Source organism: Myxocyprinus asiaticus, chromosome 13, assembly GCF_019703515.2.
Source record: "Myxocyprinus asiaticus isolate MX2 ecotype Aquarium Trade chromosome 13, UBuf_Myxa_2, whole genome shotgun sequence".
NCBI lineage: Eukaryota > Metazoa > Chordata > Actinopteri > Cypriniformes > Catostomidae > Myxocyprinus > Myxocyprinus asiaticus.
In genome coordinates this window covers 20,976,884-20,998,591 of record NC_059356.1, presented here as the reverse complement: position 1 = coordinate 20,998,591, position 21,708 = coordinate 20,976,884, and the positions used below count along the sequence as shown (strand labels likewise).

At 42.2% G+C, this 21,708-nt stretch overlaps 1 protein-coding gene across 1 annotated transcript in view; it reads right to left on the bottom strand.

Annotated features, from left to right (window-relative positions):
- Positions 1-1,575: 1,575 nt before the first annotated feature.
- foxk1 (forkhead box K1) overlaps positions 1,576-21,708 on the bottom strand; it is a 31,850-nt gene continuing 11,717 nt past the window's right edge. Inside the window, exons 3-9 of the mRNA XM_051714049.1 lie at positions 19,478-19,634; positions 18,830-18,976; positions 18,499-18,692; positions 6,894-7,060; positions 4,809-5,063; positions 4,435-4,623; positions 1,576-3,977 (exon numbers count right to left, since the gene is read on the bottom strand). Coding sequence (XP_051570009.1) covers positions 3,778-3,977; positions 4,435-4,623; positions 4,809-5,063; positions 6,894-7,060; positions 18,499-18,692; positions 18,830-18,976; positions 19,478-19,634 — 1,309 coding nt within the window. The 3' untranslated portion in view covers positions 1,576-3,777. The remainder of the gene's footprint in view (positions 3,978-4,434; positions 4,624-4,808; positions 5,064-6,893; positions 7,061-18,498; positions 18,693-18,829; positions 18,977-19,477; positions 19,635-21,708) is intronic.

Here is a 21,708-nt window from a genome sequence, read left to right as displayed (position 1 = left end):
GCATACCTCAAAGTTGTGGCAAAATGGCTTAAGGACAACAAAGTCAAGGTATTGGAGTGGCCATTACAAACCCCTGACCAATTCGATAGAACATTTGTGGGCAGAACTGAAAAAGCATGTGCGAGCAAGGAGGCCTACAATCCTGACTCAGTTCTGACACAAGTTCTGTCTGGACGAATAGGCCAAAATTCCAGCAGCTTTTTGTGAGAAGCTTGTGGAAAGCTACCCAAAAAGTTTTACCCAAGTTAAACAATTTAAAGGCAATGCTACCAAATACTAACAAAGTGTATGTAAACTTCTGACCCACTGGGAATGTGATGAAAGAAATAAAAGCTGAAATAAATAATTCTCTCTACTATTATTCTGACATTTCACATTCTTAAAATAGTGATCCTAACTGAGCTAAGACAGGGAATGTTTTCTACGATTAAATGTCAGGAATTGTAAAACTGAATTTAAATATATTTGGCTAAGATGTATGTAAACTTCTGACTTCAACTGTATATTTTATGCAATTTTCATAAATGTAGTGAAAACCGATACGGTAATCGGTTTAAAAAACAAAACAAAATCCATACCAAGTGCCGAAGCGAGAATTCAGTTAGCTCCATTACATTTGAAATTCCTTAAGTTTGTATTGAAACCTTTTTGAATAGTTTGCTTTTAACATTTCATGACAGGGCAGATTGAGCAGCACAGTTTATGTGCACAGGGTTACAAACAGCTGATGAAATACAACTGAGAAGCAAACTGTGAAATTAAATTAGAAACTACAAAAGCAAAGCAAGTGAGATTTAATCATTTGAAAAAAGCTTAATGAATGATAAGAGAGATAATAGTGATCGAGGAGCAAACATACTAAGAGACAGAAAACCTTCATGTGCAATCAAGGCAGAAGATGCCATTATCACAAATTCTTTAAAAGATTAGCAATAAAGTATTTTTATTCTTTCCAGATACACCATGACATTGACAGAAGAAAAGCCCTCATACACTTTGTGCAGTTTAATACACGTTAAAATATGCATTGTATGATCTTACAAAAACAAGGTGATACAATTTTGAAGAACAGTAGTGGGGGGTGTTTTGTCTACAGTGGATACAAATTATGTCCAGCGTATTAACTCGTTTCAAAAGAGGAAGGAAACTTGCATCAGTTCAGTTTAAATTAGAAATGTTTAGTGTATAAATGTTTGCAAATGCTAATATGCAACAAACACAAGCACACACACACACACACAAATTCAGAATATCATTGTGACAAAAATACTCCATGGTTATACATGCATACAGACACGGTGGCAGATTGTTTAAAAAAAAAAAATTATGAAAAACAGGCAGTGAGAGCTAATCCTATGTTGCTAAATGCAAGACAATGACAGACAATGTTTTTTTTTTTTTTTTTTTTGCCATACTATTGAATATTCCATGATCTAAAAGGGGTTGGAATCACTAAAGCCTTCTACTTAATGAGACAAAACATTGCATCTGTAAATGTATTTTTTTCCTTTGACAGGCCAGTCAAAATCAAATAATGAATTTATGAAACAAAAGAATAAACTTACAGTGCAATAGTGGTTCTCTCATTTGTTTATTAAATACCACATAGGTAAGATGTGACACAAAGTGTCCCACAACATTAATGAGAAATCTCTGAAAGGCCATTAATATATATATAACTTTATTCAGCCTTGATATATGTGTTTGAATTGATCATGCAACCACAGAAGATTGTAGCTTTTTCAAGTTTTAATTTTTTTTCCCAATGCTCCGTGTTAAAACCCGTTAATGCTGCACTCCAAAAGACTGGGATTTTTACAGAGATGTTTTACAGATTACTCTTGATTTGTGTGAAAAATCAGAAGTTTTGAATCAATAAAAACTTACAAATGAGCACTGATGCAAAACAACTGCTCAAATAATAGAGAAACTAGTGAGATTTGATTTCCTGTCTACTTTTATCATATTGCTCCTGTCACAAGTCCACATTGTATTATATCTATTCTTCTAGATTCCTACATTCTAGGTACAGTTAAACAGCAGTGTATTGTTACATAGCAGAATGATGCGTGCTGTTCTTTTTTTACTCTTCGTGTCCAAACAAACCTGAAAATGAACTTTTAAGTTTCAAAGTTGGATGTTGTTGTCTTTAAGTAGTATATCACAATTATTATTGAGTCCTGAAAGAAGCAAAGCGCTAAGGCACTAATAATGAGGATATGTATTTGGTCTGTTGAAGTATCCTTTCTACTTCTACTACTAAAGGAACACTGTACGGCTGGGTCGTACAACAACATTAGCATACAAATAAGCTAGCGATAACATTTAGCTTACTTAGAAAGTACTCTAAGGTACTTTTCAACATTTGTGGTGCATATTATTAGCAACATATAAAGCGGTTACTGAACTATCCCATTAGTGATTGTCTTGAAAACACCTATTTGATAATTCTAACAAAATATTTTCACTCTTCTCTTCGTAAAATTAGAAAGTCTCATTAAAGGCTGCTTTTGTGTATATTACTAAAATAAGCTTCTTACAAGAACAAATAATTGCGAGGCCTCGAATTCTCTGAAAAAAATACTGAACATTAATTTAGTCGCTTCTATGAACATTAAAGGATCACAGCAAGTCAGTGAAGAAACAGCCTCTCCAACAATCAATATTTAACATTTACATTCCTGGGTCTTAGAAATGGAAAAGCATTTGGTTGACATTAAGCCCGTCCCAATAGTTAGATACAACAGCATTTCAGCTGTTTACTTGCTTTCATCCATTGATGCAATCTGGATCATGTTACTACACAAGATATCTACGGAGCATAATTTCGGCCAAGTGCTAATGGGGATGGACAGATACAACTGAGCTACGTTAAATATAATTAACTTAAAACTTACAGTCATTTCATTTTTTAAACACATAACAGCAAAAATTTGTCCACAAACACATTCTAATCTTTTTTATATATATTGTTAGGTCACAAATGGGTGCCATGAACCATAACAAATAAACAAACAGTACCTACATTCATTGAGTTCATTTTAATTTTGTGCTAAATAGACCAATTCTGAAATTAGCATTTTCTAGACATTTCTCTTTGTAATAAGCCAGCAAGGAGTCCTCCACACACACAATAATAATAATTGTACATTACAATATGGTATGTTAAAGAACTCCAGCTAGAAAGGCCTCTATATCTATTTCATATCTGTTTTGTAGGTTGCTTCATGTGCTTTTTAGTAGTAACAATCTTATTTCAATATTTCTAAGCCTTTTTGAACAGGGAGATAAATAAATCCTCACAAAGGCTGCACAGGCAACTGCAGTAACAGCTTCCCGTGACCCCTATTATATATACTGCTTCAATTCGGAGACTCATGTTCTCAAACTGTTATAGCTGCATAGGTATTGGTCCCACCCCAACCCAAAAAAAAAAATGAAAACTTTCTCAACCTGTACCTTGTGAGGAACTACTTCATACCTTTGAGGGACACTCTTTCAAACATTCTTTACAAGATTAAAAACCCCTAAAAAATTAAAACTGTGTGAGCATTGAATTTGAATGCTTCCAGATGCAGCTCAATGAATTCCCCCCGCCATGAAACACGTTTAACCTCTTCATACAAAACAATCGATTCCGTTACCCATGTTCGGGTTTGTCGTTTTCAATACATTAAAGTTCTCAGTTGAAAGAAAACAAGACACTTTCCCCTTGTACGATAACGATATTGAGGAACGTGCTTTAAAGATCCATCATCGACTCTTCCACTCACTCATTCATTCGCTGGCCTCTTGGTTCATTGCTACAATAACAGGTTGGGGGATTGGAGTGATGGCAACCTCCTCCATTTTGGGCCTTTTTGGCTCGGGCTCATCGTTGCCGGACTCTTCGACCTCCATGCTGGAAGGCCTGTTGACTAGTACAGGAGGGGATGTTGAAGCCTGGGCAGCCAAGATCTGCAGAGGATTGGTAAGAGCTGAGGGCAAGAGGAAGAGGCCAAATGTTACATTTGTTGATTAAAGACTGTCAAAAGAAAATTATTAATATTGTATGCAAATCTATGTTTACTTTATGGGCGTTTTCACACTTAGTCCTTTTTAAAAGAGCCAAACTAAGACCCTTTTAAGTGGACCAAAAAGTAAAGTAGACTCAGATCTCATTTTGGTCCACTTTAGTAATAAAGCAAGGCAATATTGATGACAATGATGGTGATTTTTATTGATTATTTGAGTTCAGTTAGGGCTGTCAGAAGTTAAAGCAGTTAATCATGATGAATTTTTAAAGGGGTCATGAAATGGAGAATCAAATTACCTTTAATCTTCTGACAGCATCTGGCTATACAATACATCTGCATGGAATAACTGACAAATCAAATCAGTCAACCTCTAGACCAGCTTCAGAACAGTGAACATACACACAGCAGGCACACATACCGTAAGCACTGGATGATACACTGGTGATGGGGAGAGCATGCTTGCCATTCTGCGCAATCGTCTGCACAGGAAGCTGGTGCATGGCACTCTGCTGAACGACAGTGTAGCTCTGCTGCCCCCTATTGGTTGAGCTTATGTGACTTCCTACAGCCTGAATAACTCTACTGCCAACCACAGGCATCTCATCAACTGCACATACACACAAGAGAGACAGAGAGAATGTTAGGGATAAAAAATGAAGCATCATCTATAGTATTTAGATGTCATCATGCTAAAATATCTGACCACAGAATGCCACAAAGACCAATCAGAATCAACTATTCCAGAGAGTGTATTAAGCAGATATATGTAAGAAGAAATGGGTGCTTTTTTACTTCTTTGATCTCCAAAACCATCAACAGAGCTGGAGAAGGTGTTAGCCAAGATGTAGCCATTGGGGGAGCTGGTAGAGGTGGTCACTACACGGACCATGGTGACAGCTGGCGCCTGCTGCACCACATGAATGGCCTGACCAGAGGCCTGGGAGGAGCTGATGATGGAGGCTGGCATGTAAGCAACAGGCTTGTGTATCGCAGCTGAGGGCTGAGGCGGCAAGGCCATGATTACAGGCTGGGCGCTCACTGGAGAGCCTGTCAGACAGGGGCAATGCCAAAGAGTGAGAGAATATACACTCAGACATCAGTGTTGGGGAAGCTACTTCAAATTTGTAGAAGTCTTGAAACTAATATATATATATATATACACACACACACACACACACACACACACACACACACACACACACACACACACACACAGGCGGCCAAAATTTGGAATGATGTCAGATTTTGCTGTTTCGGAAGGAAATTGGTACTTTAATTCACCAAAGTGGCATTAAACTGGTCACAAAGTATAGTCAGGACATTACTGATGTAAAAAACAGCACCATTACTATTTGAAAAATATTTTTGATCAAATCTAGACAGGCCCCATTTCCAACAGCCATCACTCCAACACCTTATCCTTGAGTAATCATGCTAAATTGCTAATTCGGTACTAGAAATCACTTGCCATTATATCAAACACAGTTGAAAGCTATTTGGTTCGTTAAATGAAGCTTAACATTGTGTTTGTTTTTGAGTTGCCACAGTATGCAATAGACTGGCATGTCTTAAGGGCAATATTAGGTCAAAAATGGCAAAAATCATTGTTTTGAGGAATGAAGGCTATACAATGCTTGAAACTGCCAAAAAACTGAAGATTTCATACAAAGATGTACACTAAAGTCTTGAAAGACAAAGGACAACTGGCTCTAACAAGGACAGACAGAGATGTGGAAGGCCAGATGTACAACTAAACAAGAGGATAAGTACATCAGAGTCTCAGACGCCTCACATGTCCTCAGCTGACAGCTTCATTGAATTCTACCTGCTCAACACCAGTTTCATGTACAACAGTAAAGAGAAGACTCAGGGGTGCAGGCCTTATGGGCCACTTTTGAAACAGAAAAACCAAAAGAAAAGGTTAGAGTGGGCAAAGAAACAGGAATTGGACAACAGATAATTGGAAAAGATTGTTATGGATCTTAACCCCATTGAGATTTTGTGGGATCAGCTAGACTGAAAGGTGCGTGAGAAGTGCCCGACAAGACAGCCACATCTATGGCAAGTGCTACAGGAAGCGTGGGGTGAAATGTCACCTGAGTATCTGGACAAACTGACAGCTAGAATGCCAAGGATCTGCAAAGCTGTCATTGCTGCACGTGGAGGATTTTTTTATGAGAATTCTTTGAAGTAGGTTAAGAAGTTCTTTTTCAAATTGTAATAGTAATTTTTCACATTATTAATGTCCTGACTATACATTGTGATCAGTTGAATGCCACTTTGGTGAATTAAAGTACCAATTTCCTTCCGAAACAGCAAAATCTGTACATCATTCCAAACTTTTGGCCAAATGTGTGTACACACACACACACACACACACACACACACACACACACCACCAGATGATGTTAAATGAGGCAAAAAGGTTTATTGTTATTCACAAGATATGAAGTTGTCACATTTTGCTTTGATTTAGAACACTTGATTATCAAATCAAAATAACAATATACATGGAAGTGAGAGTAAAAATAATGATATTGTCAGTTGTTTTAGATTTAGATACAGAAATTCCCACAAGGTGTCAGTCATGGTTTTTATTTCACCTCTAGAGGCTGCTGTTATATTGGAGAACCAAGCCGTTTTAACCTTAAAATCATCCAGCATCAGCCACAGGGAAACAGAGCAATACATATTTTTTTTATTGTTTCATAAAGCAACTATTGGCACCAATTAATAAAACCAATCTATTGGGTCTACCTCTACTACACTTCTACTTAAAAAATGTTTCATTATTTGATAAGCTGTTACTTTCAGTTAGATACTCTGCAATTCTTTCAGACATACACACTGTTGTGTACTGTCAGAACACACACTTACCTGGTGCACTCTGTGAGTATCTATACTCGGGCACAGAAGCAAGCTTGGAACCAAAGTCATGCTCATGAGAAACTGGTGACCCTTCCCGAGACAGACACTCAGGGGTCTGCAGGCCGCTTGAATGTGGAGAGAGGAGGCCAGAGTGGGTGGGAGATGCTGGGGCACTCCTGAAACCAACATAATTATCAATCAGTCACATGCACCAAAAGCCCTGCCTGAAAATCCTGTCACACAGAAACTTCCATACACACTGTGAATACAACAAACATATGTAGAGATGATACACTCCAAGCAGGGTCCAAAATTAACTTTTTGCCTAACCTGCTAATGTGAACTGAATTTTCCATCGCTAAATATTAATTTCCCAGCCACGAATCTGTATTTCACATTACTTCATTATTACAAAGTAATCATTTAACTAATGATTCATTTAATTTAATATAAAACTAATGTATTCGTTTTGAGTGAAGGTGTCACTCTCAATTAAATAGTACCTCACACAAAAATTTAATTCTGTTGGTTATATAATGACATGAATGTGATGACACTTGCAGTTCTGTAGTTATAATGATAATTGGGTTAAAAAACTTCTGGCTTCCTAACTAAACTTCTGACAAAAACAAAAGCCAATTAGTCACTGAGCTTTTCTTTTTCCACTCTTTTTGACGAACAAACTTTCCATTTGTTTGTGATAACTGGATAAGGGGATTTTAAACAATTTTATAGGGCTGGGTATTAATACAGATTTCCTGATTTGATTCCGATTCACAAGCTCTTTATTCATTTGAATACAATAACGATTACTTTGCTTATGAAAGAAATTCTCCCAGCAAATTATACAGGGGACCTTCTAACTAGGTACATTACGAAAACATTTATTTGACTAATTATATTTTTTTGGTTTTTCATCGTTCTGGTCACATTTGAGCTTTTATTTAAAAAACAAAAACAAATTCATGTATTCAATCAATAAATATGATCTTTGTTACGTCACAGGACATGTTTGTTTTATTTTATATTACATCTGTGGATGGTTTTTTTCTGTGTGTTGTTTGCCACTGTTTTGGTATATGTTGTTTTCTGTTCCCTGTCGATTCAGTTCACTCGACATTGCATTTCAACGCCATGGGGAAAATGTATTTTCCACGACCTAGTTGAAGCCCTTGTATCATAACGGCAATCTTGTGATTGGCAATAACGTTTGAGCTCCACCCCTTAGGCGCGCATTTGCCCTATATAAGCGGGTGCTCAAACATAATTTCTTCAGAATTTCTTCCTTGAAGACCAACATAGTCTCGTCTTGACTACAACAGATCATCTCATCTTGATCAGCCCGCTCTTCGCCGTTGACGGACACCCTTCAGCGGATGGGATTCCCTGCAGATGCATCAGGATGTTCTTTGCCTGAGTCCAGTGCCTGCGGTGAAGATTCACCCACCCCCTCTAGTGTTCCAGCGAAGAAGTCTCTCCGCTTTGCTGCTGGATCAGGTTTTCCGCTCAGCGAGACATCTACCCACTTCCCGCAGCATCCAGGCAGGAGTTGTATCCTTTCAATATATATAATTCCATCCAAGTGACGTAAAACACACATAAAAGAGCCGCTTTTGTGTACGTGTCTTTTTAAAGATGTCGTATCGCAAGTGTTCCTGTGAGCGACACATCGCTCTGTCAGACCAACATGAGAGCTGCGTTCGCTGCCTGGGCCGAACCCGCACCGAAGCAGCACTCTTGGGGACAGACTGCCCTCACTGTGAGGATATGAGTCTCAGACACTCCGCTCTAGGGTCGCCCTTGTTCTGAGGAACGATTCCGCCTCCCGCACCCTCCCAACCACTTCCTCTGTGTTAAGTCTCGAGGGACCACATGAGGAAGCACGGCGGGCCGCGAGGTAGAGATGGAAGTACCAGAGGAGGATCCCGCGCCGGCGCAAGCCCCATGAGCCCCTCAATCTTCCCCCACAGTGTCTTCGCCAGTGCAGTACGCACGTGATGACCTCCGGCCCTCTGTGAATGAGCATGGTGTTGTCATATTTGGCGGGTCTGATGATGATAATGATGCCGTGTCCCTTGCAGCATCGGACATGGTAGAATGGTCCATGGAGGATGCTGCAGCCCCTTCCCCCAGTGAGGGTAAGTAGTGCGCGCTGTCCACTGACAGAGAGCTTCTTCGTGTCCTCACATGGGCGGTTGAGGAGCTCGGTCTTGAGTGGTCCACCCCAGAGGAGCTGGTAAAATCTCACCTAGATGGGTGGTTCCTGCAGAACTGCACCGTTCTTCCTGGAAGTCCACAACAAGCTCACAAAGACCTGGCATGCGCCCTATTCGTCTCGCATCCAAATCGGAGGAGCTGCGGTCCTCACAAAAGTGGACCATGCTGAGGATAAGGGATATGCTAAACTTCCCCCTATTGAAGAGGTGGTTTCAGCTCATCTCTGCCCTACAGCTATGGGATGGAAATCCCGCACCGCCCACCCTTCCAAGCCGTGCTGACTGACGTCCACACTGGCTGGAAGAGCTTACACTGCGGCGGGCCAGGGTGGTCCGGCTCTCCATAGCATGGCAGTGCTTCAAGTCTTTCAGGCCAAGCTTCTCAAAGATGTGGATGAGCAAAGCCCAAATCCTGATGTGGTTAAAGAGCTCCACACTGCCACAGATCTGACGCTGTGAGCTTCTAAATTTACCACACAGGCCATCGGAAAGGTGATGGGTAACTTGGTGATTTTGGACCGGCATGTCTGGTCACGGAAATGCTGAGAAATGCCGCCCTGCTGTTCTGTTTCCTGCAGTTCACCGGGACCAGAGTGTTATACAAAATGTTGTTCATGTGTGCTGTTTGCAAATAAAGAATGTATTAAAAATGAAAAAAGCGCTTGTTTCGATCACACAAGATGCTCACATTCTCAAAAAGAGGGTTCAGTTTCTCCGCGTTTCTTACACCCCACACACTATGATCAACCACTTCCCTATGGCGAGCTGCACTCTCTCTCTTATAAAGAGGAAACTGATGCAGCCACTGTCTCACCATGCAGACACGTGGCGAGCTCTCACGGGTGTTTCTGACTGGGTGCAAAAAACAATTGAGCACGGATATACGCCCCAATTTGCGCACAGGCCACCTTGATTCAATGCCATTGTACCACCCACAGTTACCGTCACGAGACACACTGTTGTTATGGGCAGAGGTTCACAATCTCCTCGCATACCGTTAGGTCTTTTACACATGAGACCTCTCCAGTGCTTGCTCAAACACCATGTACCGAGTCATGCCTGGCGCCGGGGGCACATGTGTATCACCATGACTCACCGCTGCCTTGCTGCTTTAGCACCATGGACAGCTTTATCAGCAGGGTGTGATGCTGGGTCAGGTTTTCAACTGCTTGGAAATGCTAGCAGTCTTCTTAGCGGTGAAAGCTTTCCATTTCAACATAGTAAATCACCTCGTTCTGATTCGCCTTGGCCCATAAGTGGCAGGCAAAACGCAAATACGTGTTTCCCCCAGTGCATCTCCTTCACTCTGTCATCAGCTAAGTCCGAGAAGACAAGGAATCGGTTCTATTGGTTGTGCCAAAATTGCCCAACCAGCCACGGTTTCCAGAAATGGAGATACTAGGCAGCCCTCTATGGGAACTACCACTGAGGAGGGATCTGCTCTCAAGTGCAGGGCACAAGTTGGCATCCCCAGCAGGAGCAGTGGAACCTACATTTATTGCCCCTGAATGGAGCACAGCACACGAGCCGGAATTGGCTCAGTCTATAATGAACACCATTTTGCAAGCTACAGCACCATCTACGAGACGCCTCTATGCACTAAAATGGCGATCATTTGCGGATTGGTGCTCTTCACATTACAAAGACCCAGTGAACTGCTCCATAACGGAGATCCTTACATTCCTTCAAGAGCGGTTGGATGCTTAAGGTCTATGTAGCAACCATATCGGCATTTCACACCCCAGAGGCTGGTTCCTCTATAGACAGACATGATCTGATAATAAAGTTCCCTCGCCCTGCTACGGTTCCAACATGGGACTTAAATCTGGTGCTGAAGGCGCTCACGAGCCCCCCGTTCGAACCATTGGAATCCGTTGAGTTGCGTGTTCTCTATTTAAAGACTGCACTGCTGTTGGCTTAGGCCTCAGTAAAACGGGTTTGTGATATTCAGGTGCTGTCGGTTGACAATTCATGTCTGGAATTCGGTCTGGGGATTTCAAAAGCCACCATCAAACCCAAAAAAGGCTATGTGCCCAAGATGCTTTCCACACCCTTCAGGGCTCAGATAGTGCATCTAAAAGCTTTCTCTTCTCTTCCATCTAATTCGGATAAGGAGCAGTTAGCGCATTTATTATGCCCCCTGCAGGCATTGCATTGTATATGGAGCGCACTCGCCAGTTTAGACTGTCAGATCAGCTCTTTGTTTGTTATGGAGGATGCACAAAAGGCATGTCCATCTCCAAACAAAGGCTCTCTCACTGGATCGTTGATGTGATCGCCTTGCTTATGAGTCAGGGCATTAGATGCCCTATTGGCATAAAGGCGCATTCAACTAGAGGCATGGCTTCCTCATGGGCATGGACAAACAGTATATTCCTACAGGATATATGCTTTGCAGCAGGATGGTCTTTGTAGAACACGTTCGAACAAGATCAGGGGTGTCAAACTCAGTTCCTGGAGGGCCACAGCCCTGCAGAGTTTAGTTCCAGCCCTGCTCCAAAATGCCTCCTTGTAATCTTAAAGCACTCCTGAAGACCTTGATTAGCTGCTTCAGGTGTGTTTAATTAGCATTGAAGCTAAACTCTGCTGGACTGTGGCCCTCCAGGAACTGAGTTTGACACCCGACCTAGATGATGCATCCATCGCTTCCGAGTCCTCTCTGTCTAGAGAGCTACTATTCCTTCACCCAGTGGGTGAGCCTGAGCTCCTTATTCGGGCAGGCTTCCTGTTATAATTTTCATACAGCCGCCTAAGTAAGCCGCTATCCAATTTACGCCCACTAGAACTCACAAGCACTTCCAATAGAATAAAACCTCCCTCCCTACCTCTGGTTATGAAAGGGTTAATTATTCTTTGTGTATTATATGACTTATATAGATCCTCAGATTAATACTGACTTTCCACCTGGTTTCAACATGTGGGGTTATTCATTTTCTAACACACATTTTCATACACATGAGGTCACGGCCGAAGGACCTTTACTTCATATACACATTCTTCTAAGTGTTTCTACCCTGGTACATCTAGGGTATGACGTTACGTTGTGCAGGGTGATGGGACTGGGTGATAGATTCCTCATAGCGTTCAAATGCAATGTCGAGTGAACCGAGTCGATAGGGAATGTCTCCGGTTACTTACGTAACCTCGGTTCCCTGAGATAAAGGGAACGAGACACTGCAAAACTTGGCCAAATTACTACATCAGAGTTTCGTGGAATGAGTAATGTGTTCTTGTCCCTCAGTCAGAAATTCTGATGATGTTTGAGCACCCGCTTATATAGGGCAAATGCGATGTTTTCCACCTTTCCTGTTGCTCCACCTGCTCTTCTCTAACAGGTACTGATGACTGCCACCCGTTTCTAATTGCCATCTCGGAACCCTTACCTCCCGTGCTTGGCCAGTGGTTGGAGGGTGCCAGGTTAAAGGCCCAACAGACCTCATACTCAAGGAGAGAGACCAAGAGAGATTTGCCTCCAAAGGAGTGTTTCCTTTCTCCTGCCCCAGACTGTGGTGGTGTTTGTTGTTGCGTATTGAATGGTGCTATGGTGTGCCATTGTGTGTTGAATGGTGTTGCTGTGTGCCACCTGGATTTTCGTTTGCTGTGTGCTGTCAATGTTGTGCTGTGTGCCTCACTTACTTTTTAAGTTAAAAGTTGTATGGGAACATTCATAGGAAGGTGGGTGCCAGTTTTGTTTGTGTAGAATTTTTCTCTTGTTTTTGTACAGAGGGTGGTAGGGAAGTTTTCTGTTGTTTGTTTGTTTTGTTCTTTTCTTTTACAGGTAATTTACTTCCCCCTCAAGGGAAGACTCTTTTTGTTTGTTATTTTAGCTTAGCCCTCTCCTGAAGACTTTTTCTGTTACTCCCACTTTGTTATACAATAAAATACATTTTCTTTAATTGGTGAATTGTGGTTTTTGTAGTGCTGGGGCTGTAGACGGGAAACATCCTGATCTCTCCTCTTTTAACCATTTTATTACTCTTCTCCAACCCTAGACTGGGGAGGACGTAACATATTATACTGCATTTATTTTATTGTGTTACATGTTTATTTGCATAATTTGCACTATTTCCAAGTATTTAAATTGATTTGTTGAACACGTTAAACTGGCACTGTCTCTTTATAAAAAAAAACTTAATTTCTTTTAAGAGCATCTGTAAATAAGCACATGTTAATGAGAGAGGACTAAAATGGCTTTCTCTCATCCGTGCTATGTATGATTAGAATTTAAAAAAATATATTTTTGATCAACTGACTGTAAAGAACAGAGAGAGTATTAAAAGAGACATTAATGACAAATGGACTGCATGGATCTTGTCTTTGAACACACACAGAATGAGTCAAACCACTCTAAACACAATGCTGAAGTTCTTACTATACTACTCAATCACTGGTGAGTGAAATCTGAGCATTTACCAGCCAGTGGCCAATCATAGACATTTTTAATCGCATAGTGCAAAATGTGATTGTAAATGCGAGCAATTTCCTCTCATTGTAGTGATGGTTGTGCACAGAGTAAAAGATTGTTCCCGAGATTTAAGAATTGATCGTTCAAATGAAGATTGCAAAGCATTGAAAAAATAAATATTTTTACCCAGTCCCACAATTTTAGAGTACCCTGTAATGAAATATTTTAGAACTGGAGCACAGCCAGGAAAAAATATATTCACTTTAGGAATTCCTATAATCATTCCATGACATTAAAAGGTTTTTATTTATTTCCATGATTTTTCCGGGCCAAGAAATCGAAACTGAAAAATTCTCCACATTTTTATGACTGTGGGAACCCTGTTAGTAGTACACCATAAGACTCTATATCTTTTTGATATAACTTTGATTTGCTCATGTCAATTATGTCAGTGATAGTCAGAATATGATTCTTACATTTCAATTTAACTTGAGGTCGATAGTGGATTATGCCGATACCGATAATAGTAGTGGAAACGGAAACTTGTGGAAAATTATTTGGCAGACAGTTTTTTTAAATCAATTTATAAAATGTAAAAAAAAAAAAATTCTTAGTCTTTCCTTACTATGACGGGCACAGACAAAAAGTCCAAAATTAATAAAATCCCAGACACAGTTTATTGTTCAACCAAATGTCATGGCTCCGGCATTTGCTGTTGTTTGTTTTTCTCTTTCCCTCGTGTTTCACAGGTGGAGTCGGTGAGCGTAATGGAAATGCTGATCGCTCCCGGGGAGGCGTAGATTACGGTATTGTGTTTCTCACACACTCCACCTGTCTTCCTCTGATTGCACGCTCTACTTTATCCCTTGTGTGTTCCCTGTATGTTTGCTGGTTTATTGTTTGCTGTACCTTAACGTTGTTCTCCTGTTTAGTGTGAAGTTCCGTTCTGTTGGTTGCTTTGTCTCCAGTGGTGTTTGCCCATCAGATCGCCGTTGCCTGGTGATCGCTTCCCACGTGTCGGGAAACTAGTTCTGGGCTCTGCTTTGCACCACACCACTCTTCATTGTTCCGGACCTCCACAGCAAACACACTGACAAACACACTAGCCTCACCCCAGTGGCTTCCTTATTGAGCTCGACCGAGCTGGCACTGTAGCGCTTTTGTGTAGACTGTTTCATTAAAGACTTGTGAGCTTTACCTCTGCGTTTGGGTCCTGTCTTTCCTCAGTGTGACAGAATAAATCAGCCAGCTATGAACAAAGCGGAGGAGACCACTGTTCGCTCTGCCCTGTCTTGGCAAGGGGTTCTCTGCTTGGTCGACATCAAGAGCAGATTTCTGCATCGAACCACGGTATGGAAATGATGGCTTCACAGCTCCCGGAGCTTACTACACTGGTTCAGCAACTCCGCCCACCATCTTCCAGGGGCTCGTGAATGATGTGCTTTGAGACATGGTAGATCATTTTGCTTTCGTTTATCTCAACGATATTCTGATCTTCTCCCAGAATATGCAAGACCATATGCGGCACATCAGGCAGGTTCTTCAGCGACTGCTAGAGAACTGGCTGTTTGTCAAGGCGGAGAAGTGCGTTTTTCATGCGCAGTTGGTTTAATTCCTGGGGTTCATCATTTCACCCGAGGGAGTGTGTATGGACCCGGCAAAGGTTAAAGCCGTAGCTGAGTGGCCAACCCCAGATTCTCGCAAGGCTTTGCAGAGGTTTCTGGAGTACGTTAACTTTTGTCGAAGATTTATTAGGAACTATAGCCAACTCGCTGTGCCTCTAACGGATCTTACCTACATGCGCACTACATGCGAGTTTAGTTGGTCTCCATGGGCAGAGTCCGTGTTTGCTAAACTCAGAGCGGTTTTCCACCACACACATTTTAATTACCCTGACCCTACGTTACAGTTCGTGGTGTAGGTGGATGTGTCAGAGGTCGGTGTTGGAGCAGTTCTCTCTCAACGCTCTCCCTCAGATGGAAAGGTGCATCCTTGTGCATTCTTTTTGCACCGGCCAACTCCGGCCGAACGGAATTACGATGTCGGTAACCGGGATTTACTGGCTGTCCGGTTGGCCTTGGGTGAGTGGCATCACTGGTTAGAGGGTTCGGGGATACCTTTCGTGGTTTGGACTGATCACAAGAGCCTAGAGTACATCCGTAGCGCTAAACATCTTAACTCTAGGTAGGCTCGCTGGGTGTTATATTTCACTCTCTCGTATCATCCGGGCTCCAAAAACATCAAGCCCAATTCCCTTCATCGATGTTTCGAGATCGAGACCTCCACCGCACCAGTGGACACCATCCTTCCCGCTTCTCGAGTGGTGACCATGGTGTCCTGGGAGGTGGAGGCTAAAGTCCGCACCACGCTACGTAACGCTGCATCGCCCGTCACATGCCCAGCTGGTAAGCTGTTTGTTCCTTGATCAGTTCGAACGTATGTGCTTCAATGGGGTCACTGTCTAACGTCGCTTGCCACCCAGGAGCTGCTCATACTCAAACGTTTTTGGTGGCCATCTCTTGCGCAGGACTTTTGTCAGTTCATCATCACTTGTCCTATTTGTGCGACTAGTAAGACCTCCTGTAGTCCCCCGGCTGGGCTACTCCAACCGCTGTCAGTCCCTTCGAGGCCCTGGTCGCACATAGCCATGGATTTTATAACTGGTCTCCACCCCCACCCCATGGCAACACAGACACTTTGACTGTCGTGGAACGGTTCTCGAAGGCAGCTCATTTTATTCCCCTCCCCAAATTACCCTCAGCGATGGAGACAGTGGTAGCGGTCATTAATCATGTCTTCCGTATTCATGGCCTCCCCGTGGACGTGGTTTCTGACAGAGGCCCCCAGTTTGTGTCACGCTTTTGGGCAGAGTTCTGTCGACAGATGGGGGCTACAGTTAGTTTGTCCTCTGGGTTACCAGACAAATTGGCAAGTGGAACGAGCCAACCAACAACTGGAAAAGACCCTGCAGTGTATGGCCTCCTGAAACCCTTCTTGGAGCAAGAGTTTAGTTTGGGTCGAGTATGCTCACAACTCGTTGCCATCGTCTACAGGGTTGTCACCCTTCCAGTGTAGCCTCGGTTACAAGTCCCCCCGGTTTCCCACCCAAGAGCCCGATACTCAGGTTCCGTCTGTTCACGCCTTTTTACAGAGGTACCGACGCACCTGGAAAGCCACCAGAGAAGCCTCGTTATGGACTGGCGCTCGTGTTAAGAGGTCAGCGGACCGACACCGGTCTAAACCCCTGACTTATGTGTGCGGGCAGAGGGTTTGGCTGTCCTCCCAGGACATTCCACTCCGTCTCCCCTCACATAAGCTGGCTCCCAAATTCATCGGTTAATTTCCTATCATCAAGGTTATTAGTTCGGTGGTGGTTCGTCTCAAACTACCTCCTCACCTCCGTCGCGTTCACCCGTCTTTCACGTATCCACAATTAAACACGTGTTTCGTTCCAATCTGCACCCCGTCACTACCGTCCCATCCCCCGCATCTGGTTGAGGTCTCTCTGGCTTACACTGTCGGGAAACTTATTGACGTTAGGCGGAGGGTACCAATATCTGTTGGACTGGGAGGGCTATGGAACTGAGGAGAGGTATTGGGTTCCGGCGCGGGATATCCTGGATCACGCCCTCATCGATCGCTTTTACCAGCAGCGAGGTAATTCGTCTGGGGATGCCAAGAAGTTTGCCCATCAGATCACCATTGCCTGGTGATCGCACTCAAGGAGGATTCCTTGGTTTCTGCCCACATGTCAGGAAACTAGTTCTGGGCTCTGCTTCGCATCACACCGCTCTTCAACTGGTTGTTCCGGACCTCCACAGCACACACACTGACGAACACACTATCCTCGCCCCAGTGGCTTCCTTATTGAGCTCGACCGAGCTGGTGCTGTAGCAATTTTGTGTAGAATGTTTCATTAAAGACTTGTGAGCTTTACCTCTGTGTTTGGGTCCTGTCTTTCCCAGTGTGACACATAATGCATAATGTGAGACTTTCAACTATAAACAAGCCCGAAACACACCAGGGACTCTTATTTTGCAATGACCGAGACTTGGCTCCATTACAATGCTCAATATTTAAGTATTAACCAATTTAATCTTTTTATAGAGGGTTTTGTATATGTATATTTCACAAGATGAGGTTTAATGAGGAATAAGTTTTAATATTATTCACAAAATATGAAGTTGAAGACAATGTATGTGCTGACGGGGGACATTTCCATATAGTCAGATTTTTCTTTGCATGCCCTCGCTTCAACTGAAAACACTTGATTATCTATGGATTAAAGTGAGGATAAATAATGATGAACATAATCAATGATGAAAGATTTAGATACAGCAAATCCCCACATGAATGTTTATTTCACCTCTAGAGACCCCTGTTATACTGTAGAACTAATCAGTTCTAAATGTAAAGTCCACCAGCGCCGGCCACAGGGGGACACAGATAAACTAAATAAATAAATATCAGCATAGATTTTTGCCGATAACTACTGTATTGCTCCAAATAGCAACTATTGGTACCAATTATTCTGTAAAACCGATAAATCGGTCTACCTCTAATTTAAACCAAGCATTACGTTGAAATTCTCAATAACATAATGGGCCATAACTCTGTTTTACAAACCCTCCAAATCCAATTTTTACCCAAATGTGCCAAGTGTTAATTTTGTACCCTGCCTCAAAGCCTAATGGAAGATCATACAGAGCTTTCAAAACCAGAAAGCACATGGAAAGCTTAAGCTGCTTCAAACAATGACTCCTAAAGCAGAAATGACCCAAACGAAACTGATCAAATACAAAGAGGCGACAGACTTACTTTGTTCTGCCCATTGAAGAAACAGACAGAAGGGGAAAGAGGGAAAACAGAAGAGGCTAAGTAGGCTTCTAAAAGGCTAATATGTGAGACTGTGTGAGAGGTATAGCAGGATATAACAGTGTTATAAGAGGGACAGCGTGGTGCAGTGGTGTGCTTCATGTGTCAGAGCTCCCACCTGGAGGAGAGTGGGCCGAAGGGTGTGCGGAAACAGGATACCCCTCTTTGCCGGCGCTTTCGGAAGGCCTGCTCCACCAGCTTGGCCTCAGACGAGGGGTCTACACGCCAGAATGAACCCTTTCCTGGCTCTTCCTGTGAGCGTGGCACTTTAATAAAGTAGCGGTTCAGAGACAGGTTGTGTCTGATGGAATTCTGAAAATATGATTGAGAGAAACCAAATTAGTTCATTACAATGCCAGATCTAACAATAAACACAACTCACATTTTAATAGATACAAAGTACTGTCAGAAGAAAAAGAGAGTAGAGATGAATTAGCATATAAACTGACCTGCCAGCCCTTGTCGGCTGTCCTGTAGTATGGATAATGCTTGGTGATGTGAGCGTAGATGCCGCTTAGTGTTAGCTGTCTGTCTGGTGCAGAAGAGATGGCCTGAACGATCAGCTGAGCATACGAGTATGGAGGTTTGGATTCATCCTGAAGAAAGAGAATAGTGAATTTTGGAAACAAACACAATGTATTAACAAGCATTCAAATGATACGAGAGAACTGCATGTGGATTAGACTATGTGAGCTAAATGGAGTAGCATTGTGTGATTTTGCAAGGAGCGAAGAGCAGGTTTTTTTGAAAGTGTTTTCTCTTGCACAAAGATTTCTCTGATATCAGTCCATCACAAGCATAACACAAGTTAATGTTAAGAATTTCAATGAAGCATAAACTTTTCTCAAAGAATTATTTATTTAATCATCATTCAATGTACACATCTTGTGCCTAGACGTTATAAATAAAATATTACGTATTGAACATATTGAACTTTAACGAACTTTACGTGGAGTGGAACACAGAGCATTGTTTCTTTCAACAGTCAGCAGGAGAATGCTCTGAGTGGGAGGGTAAATTGCTGTCGCTCCATTCCACTCACATACTCTGATGTGCATCATCGATAGCAACCAGCCAAGGATCGTGAAGGCTCTTACCTTAGGACTGTCTCCTCCTGTGGCTTCAGTGCGCTGTTCTGATACAGCCTTGGCTGCAAACTCAGCTGCCAGCTGAAGGTCTGAGGTGATGTTGCGTCCGTAGCGGTATCCTGAAGATCCTGCGCCACGAGGACTCGCTGGACAGGAATTAGGAACACTGTGTAGAGGAGATGGAGAGCACAGGGAAAATACCTCACTTAATAAATAGTCCAATTAGACTATTCCAGAGGGCAAAGGTACAATCTGGGTTATTTTCAACTTAATGTCTACAGACCATAGCTCTAATGCATTTACAAAGGAAGCCTAGAAGGCATGCGAAATAAGCAGATAAAATATGGTTTTACTTTCAAAACTGTATGATTGTTTCATAACACTTAAATATTAAATGTGTCAGCATGAGACTGGTGTGATATAATAGAATCACTTCCTAACATTGTCTGCGCAGTTATATCCAATCTTTCAACTCATGTCATGACAAGCTACAAAATGAACCAGGTTACTTTTTCTTGGTGTGTGCGGGGATATTGGGTGGGGACATTGAAAGGATATTATGTAATTTTCTGTCAAACACTGTTCACATGAAGCGGAGTCAGAAACACACAGTAAGTTCATCCAACTAGATAAATTGCTCAAAACTTTACACATCAAGTAAAAATTTTTTTTTTAGCTGAAATCAAGTGCTTTAGAAAAAAAAAATACTTTAGCAAAAATACAAACCCTCAGGCTTATTTGACCGCTAGGTTTCCACTGTAAATATATTAATGTACATACATTTCCCATTTCTTTTTACAAAATAAGAGACAAGTCTGTAAAAAGAGACATTTTTATGCAGAAATTATCTCAGATTGAGTTATAACACATAGTATTTTGTAACTTATTGTATGGGGTCAGTGTCTCCCCTATATGCATTCAGCAACGCTTGCTAAGTCTGTTCAGATAGGGTCGCGGACAGCAGGTAAAGAACAATGCCATGGTTCTCCTTCCATCTGCTGCATTTGACACTGTAATCCATCAGATTCTCCTGTCAACCCTCACGGCAAAAGGCATCACTGGAACTGAGCTCCGCTGGTTTGAGTCTTCTCACAGTTTGGTCCTTCAGAGTGTCTTGGAGGGGAGCGGTGTCTAAGTCTCACCAACTAGCTACTGGGATACCCCGGGGTTCAGTACTTGGGCCCCTCCTCTTCTTCATATGCATGTCATCACTGGGATCTATTGTTCAGGCACATGGCTTTTTCTACCATTGCAACGCTGATGACACACAACTCTACCTCTCATTCCGGCGTGACGATCCTACGGTAGCTGCATGGATCTCAGCCTGCCCAGCAGACATCTCGTCTTGGATGAAAGAATATCACCTCTAACTCAACCTCGCTAAAACTGAGCTTCTTGTGATTTCAGCGAGCCCAGCAGTTCAGCACAATTTCACCATTCAACTAGACTCATCAACGATCACACCAGCCAAGACAGCCGGAAATCTTGGGGTTGTGTTTGACAATCAGTTAAACTTCACAGACCACATCGCAAGGTCTACCCAATTGTGGAGATCTGCTCTGTACAACATCAGGAAAATCAGGCCCTTCCTATCTGAGCATACCAAACAACTCATCGTCCAGTCTCTTTATTAAATGAATAAATGTAAATTAAAATGCATTGAAAGTTTTTAGCCCACTTTAATTCTATTGACAATTTTCTAGTTTAAAGCGCTATGGAGGAAGTCAAACTTCTGAAAGAGCAGACAGCCCGACATGCTAAACAGCACAGAGGAAAACAACAACATTGTGCTATGCTCCAAAATAAAGGATTTCCAAATTGCGCATTATATGATGTGTTGCTTATTGCCTAACAGTAGAATATACACATTAAATACACAGGACTGCATATTGACATTATGGTGCGTTTTATTTTTGTTACAAAAATGCTACCCAGGCAACATTAAAGGTGCAATATGTCAGATTGACAACAAGCATTTGAAATGGGTACTGCAGTCCAAATTCAAAATATTGGAGAGTTGTCTGCCCCGCCCCAGACTTGAAGCTCATGCGGGTTGCCAGAATGTTGACATGCAAATTAGCCAACTCGGCATTCATTTTAAAGGATTTCTGGGCTTTAAGCTGTCTCCATCTTCCAAAGGCATCTCCTACATTTATCTTGTTTTACAATGCCTCTGGTCATGGTGGGTTTTAGATGGATGGCGAGGCTTTTTAGGTCGGGTGGAACTTGTTCAAATCTGG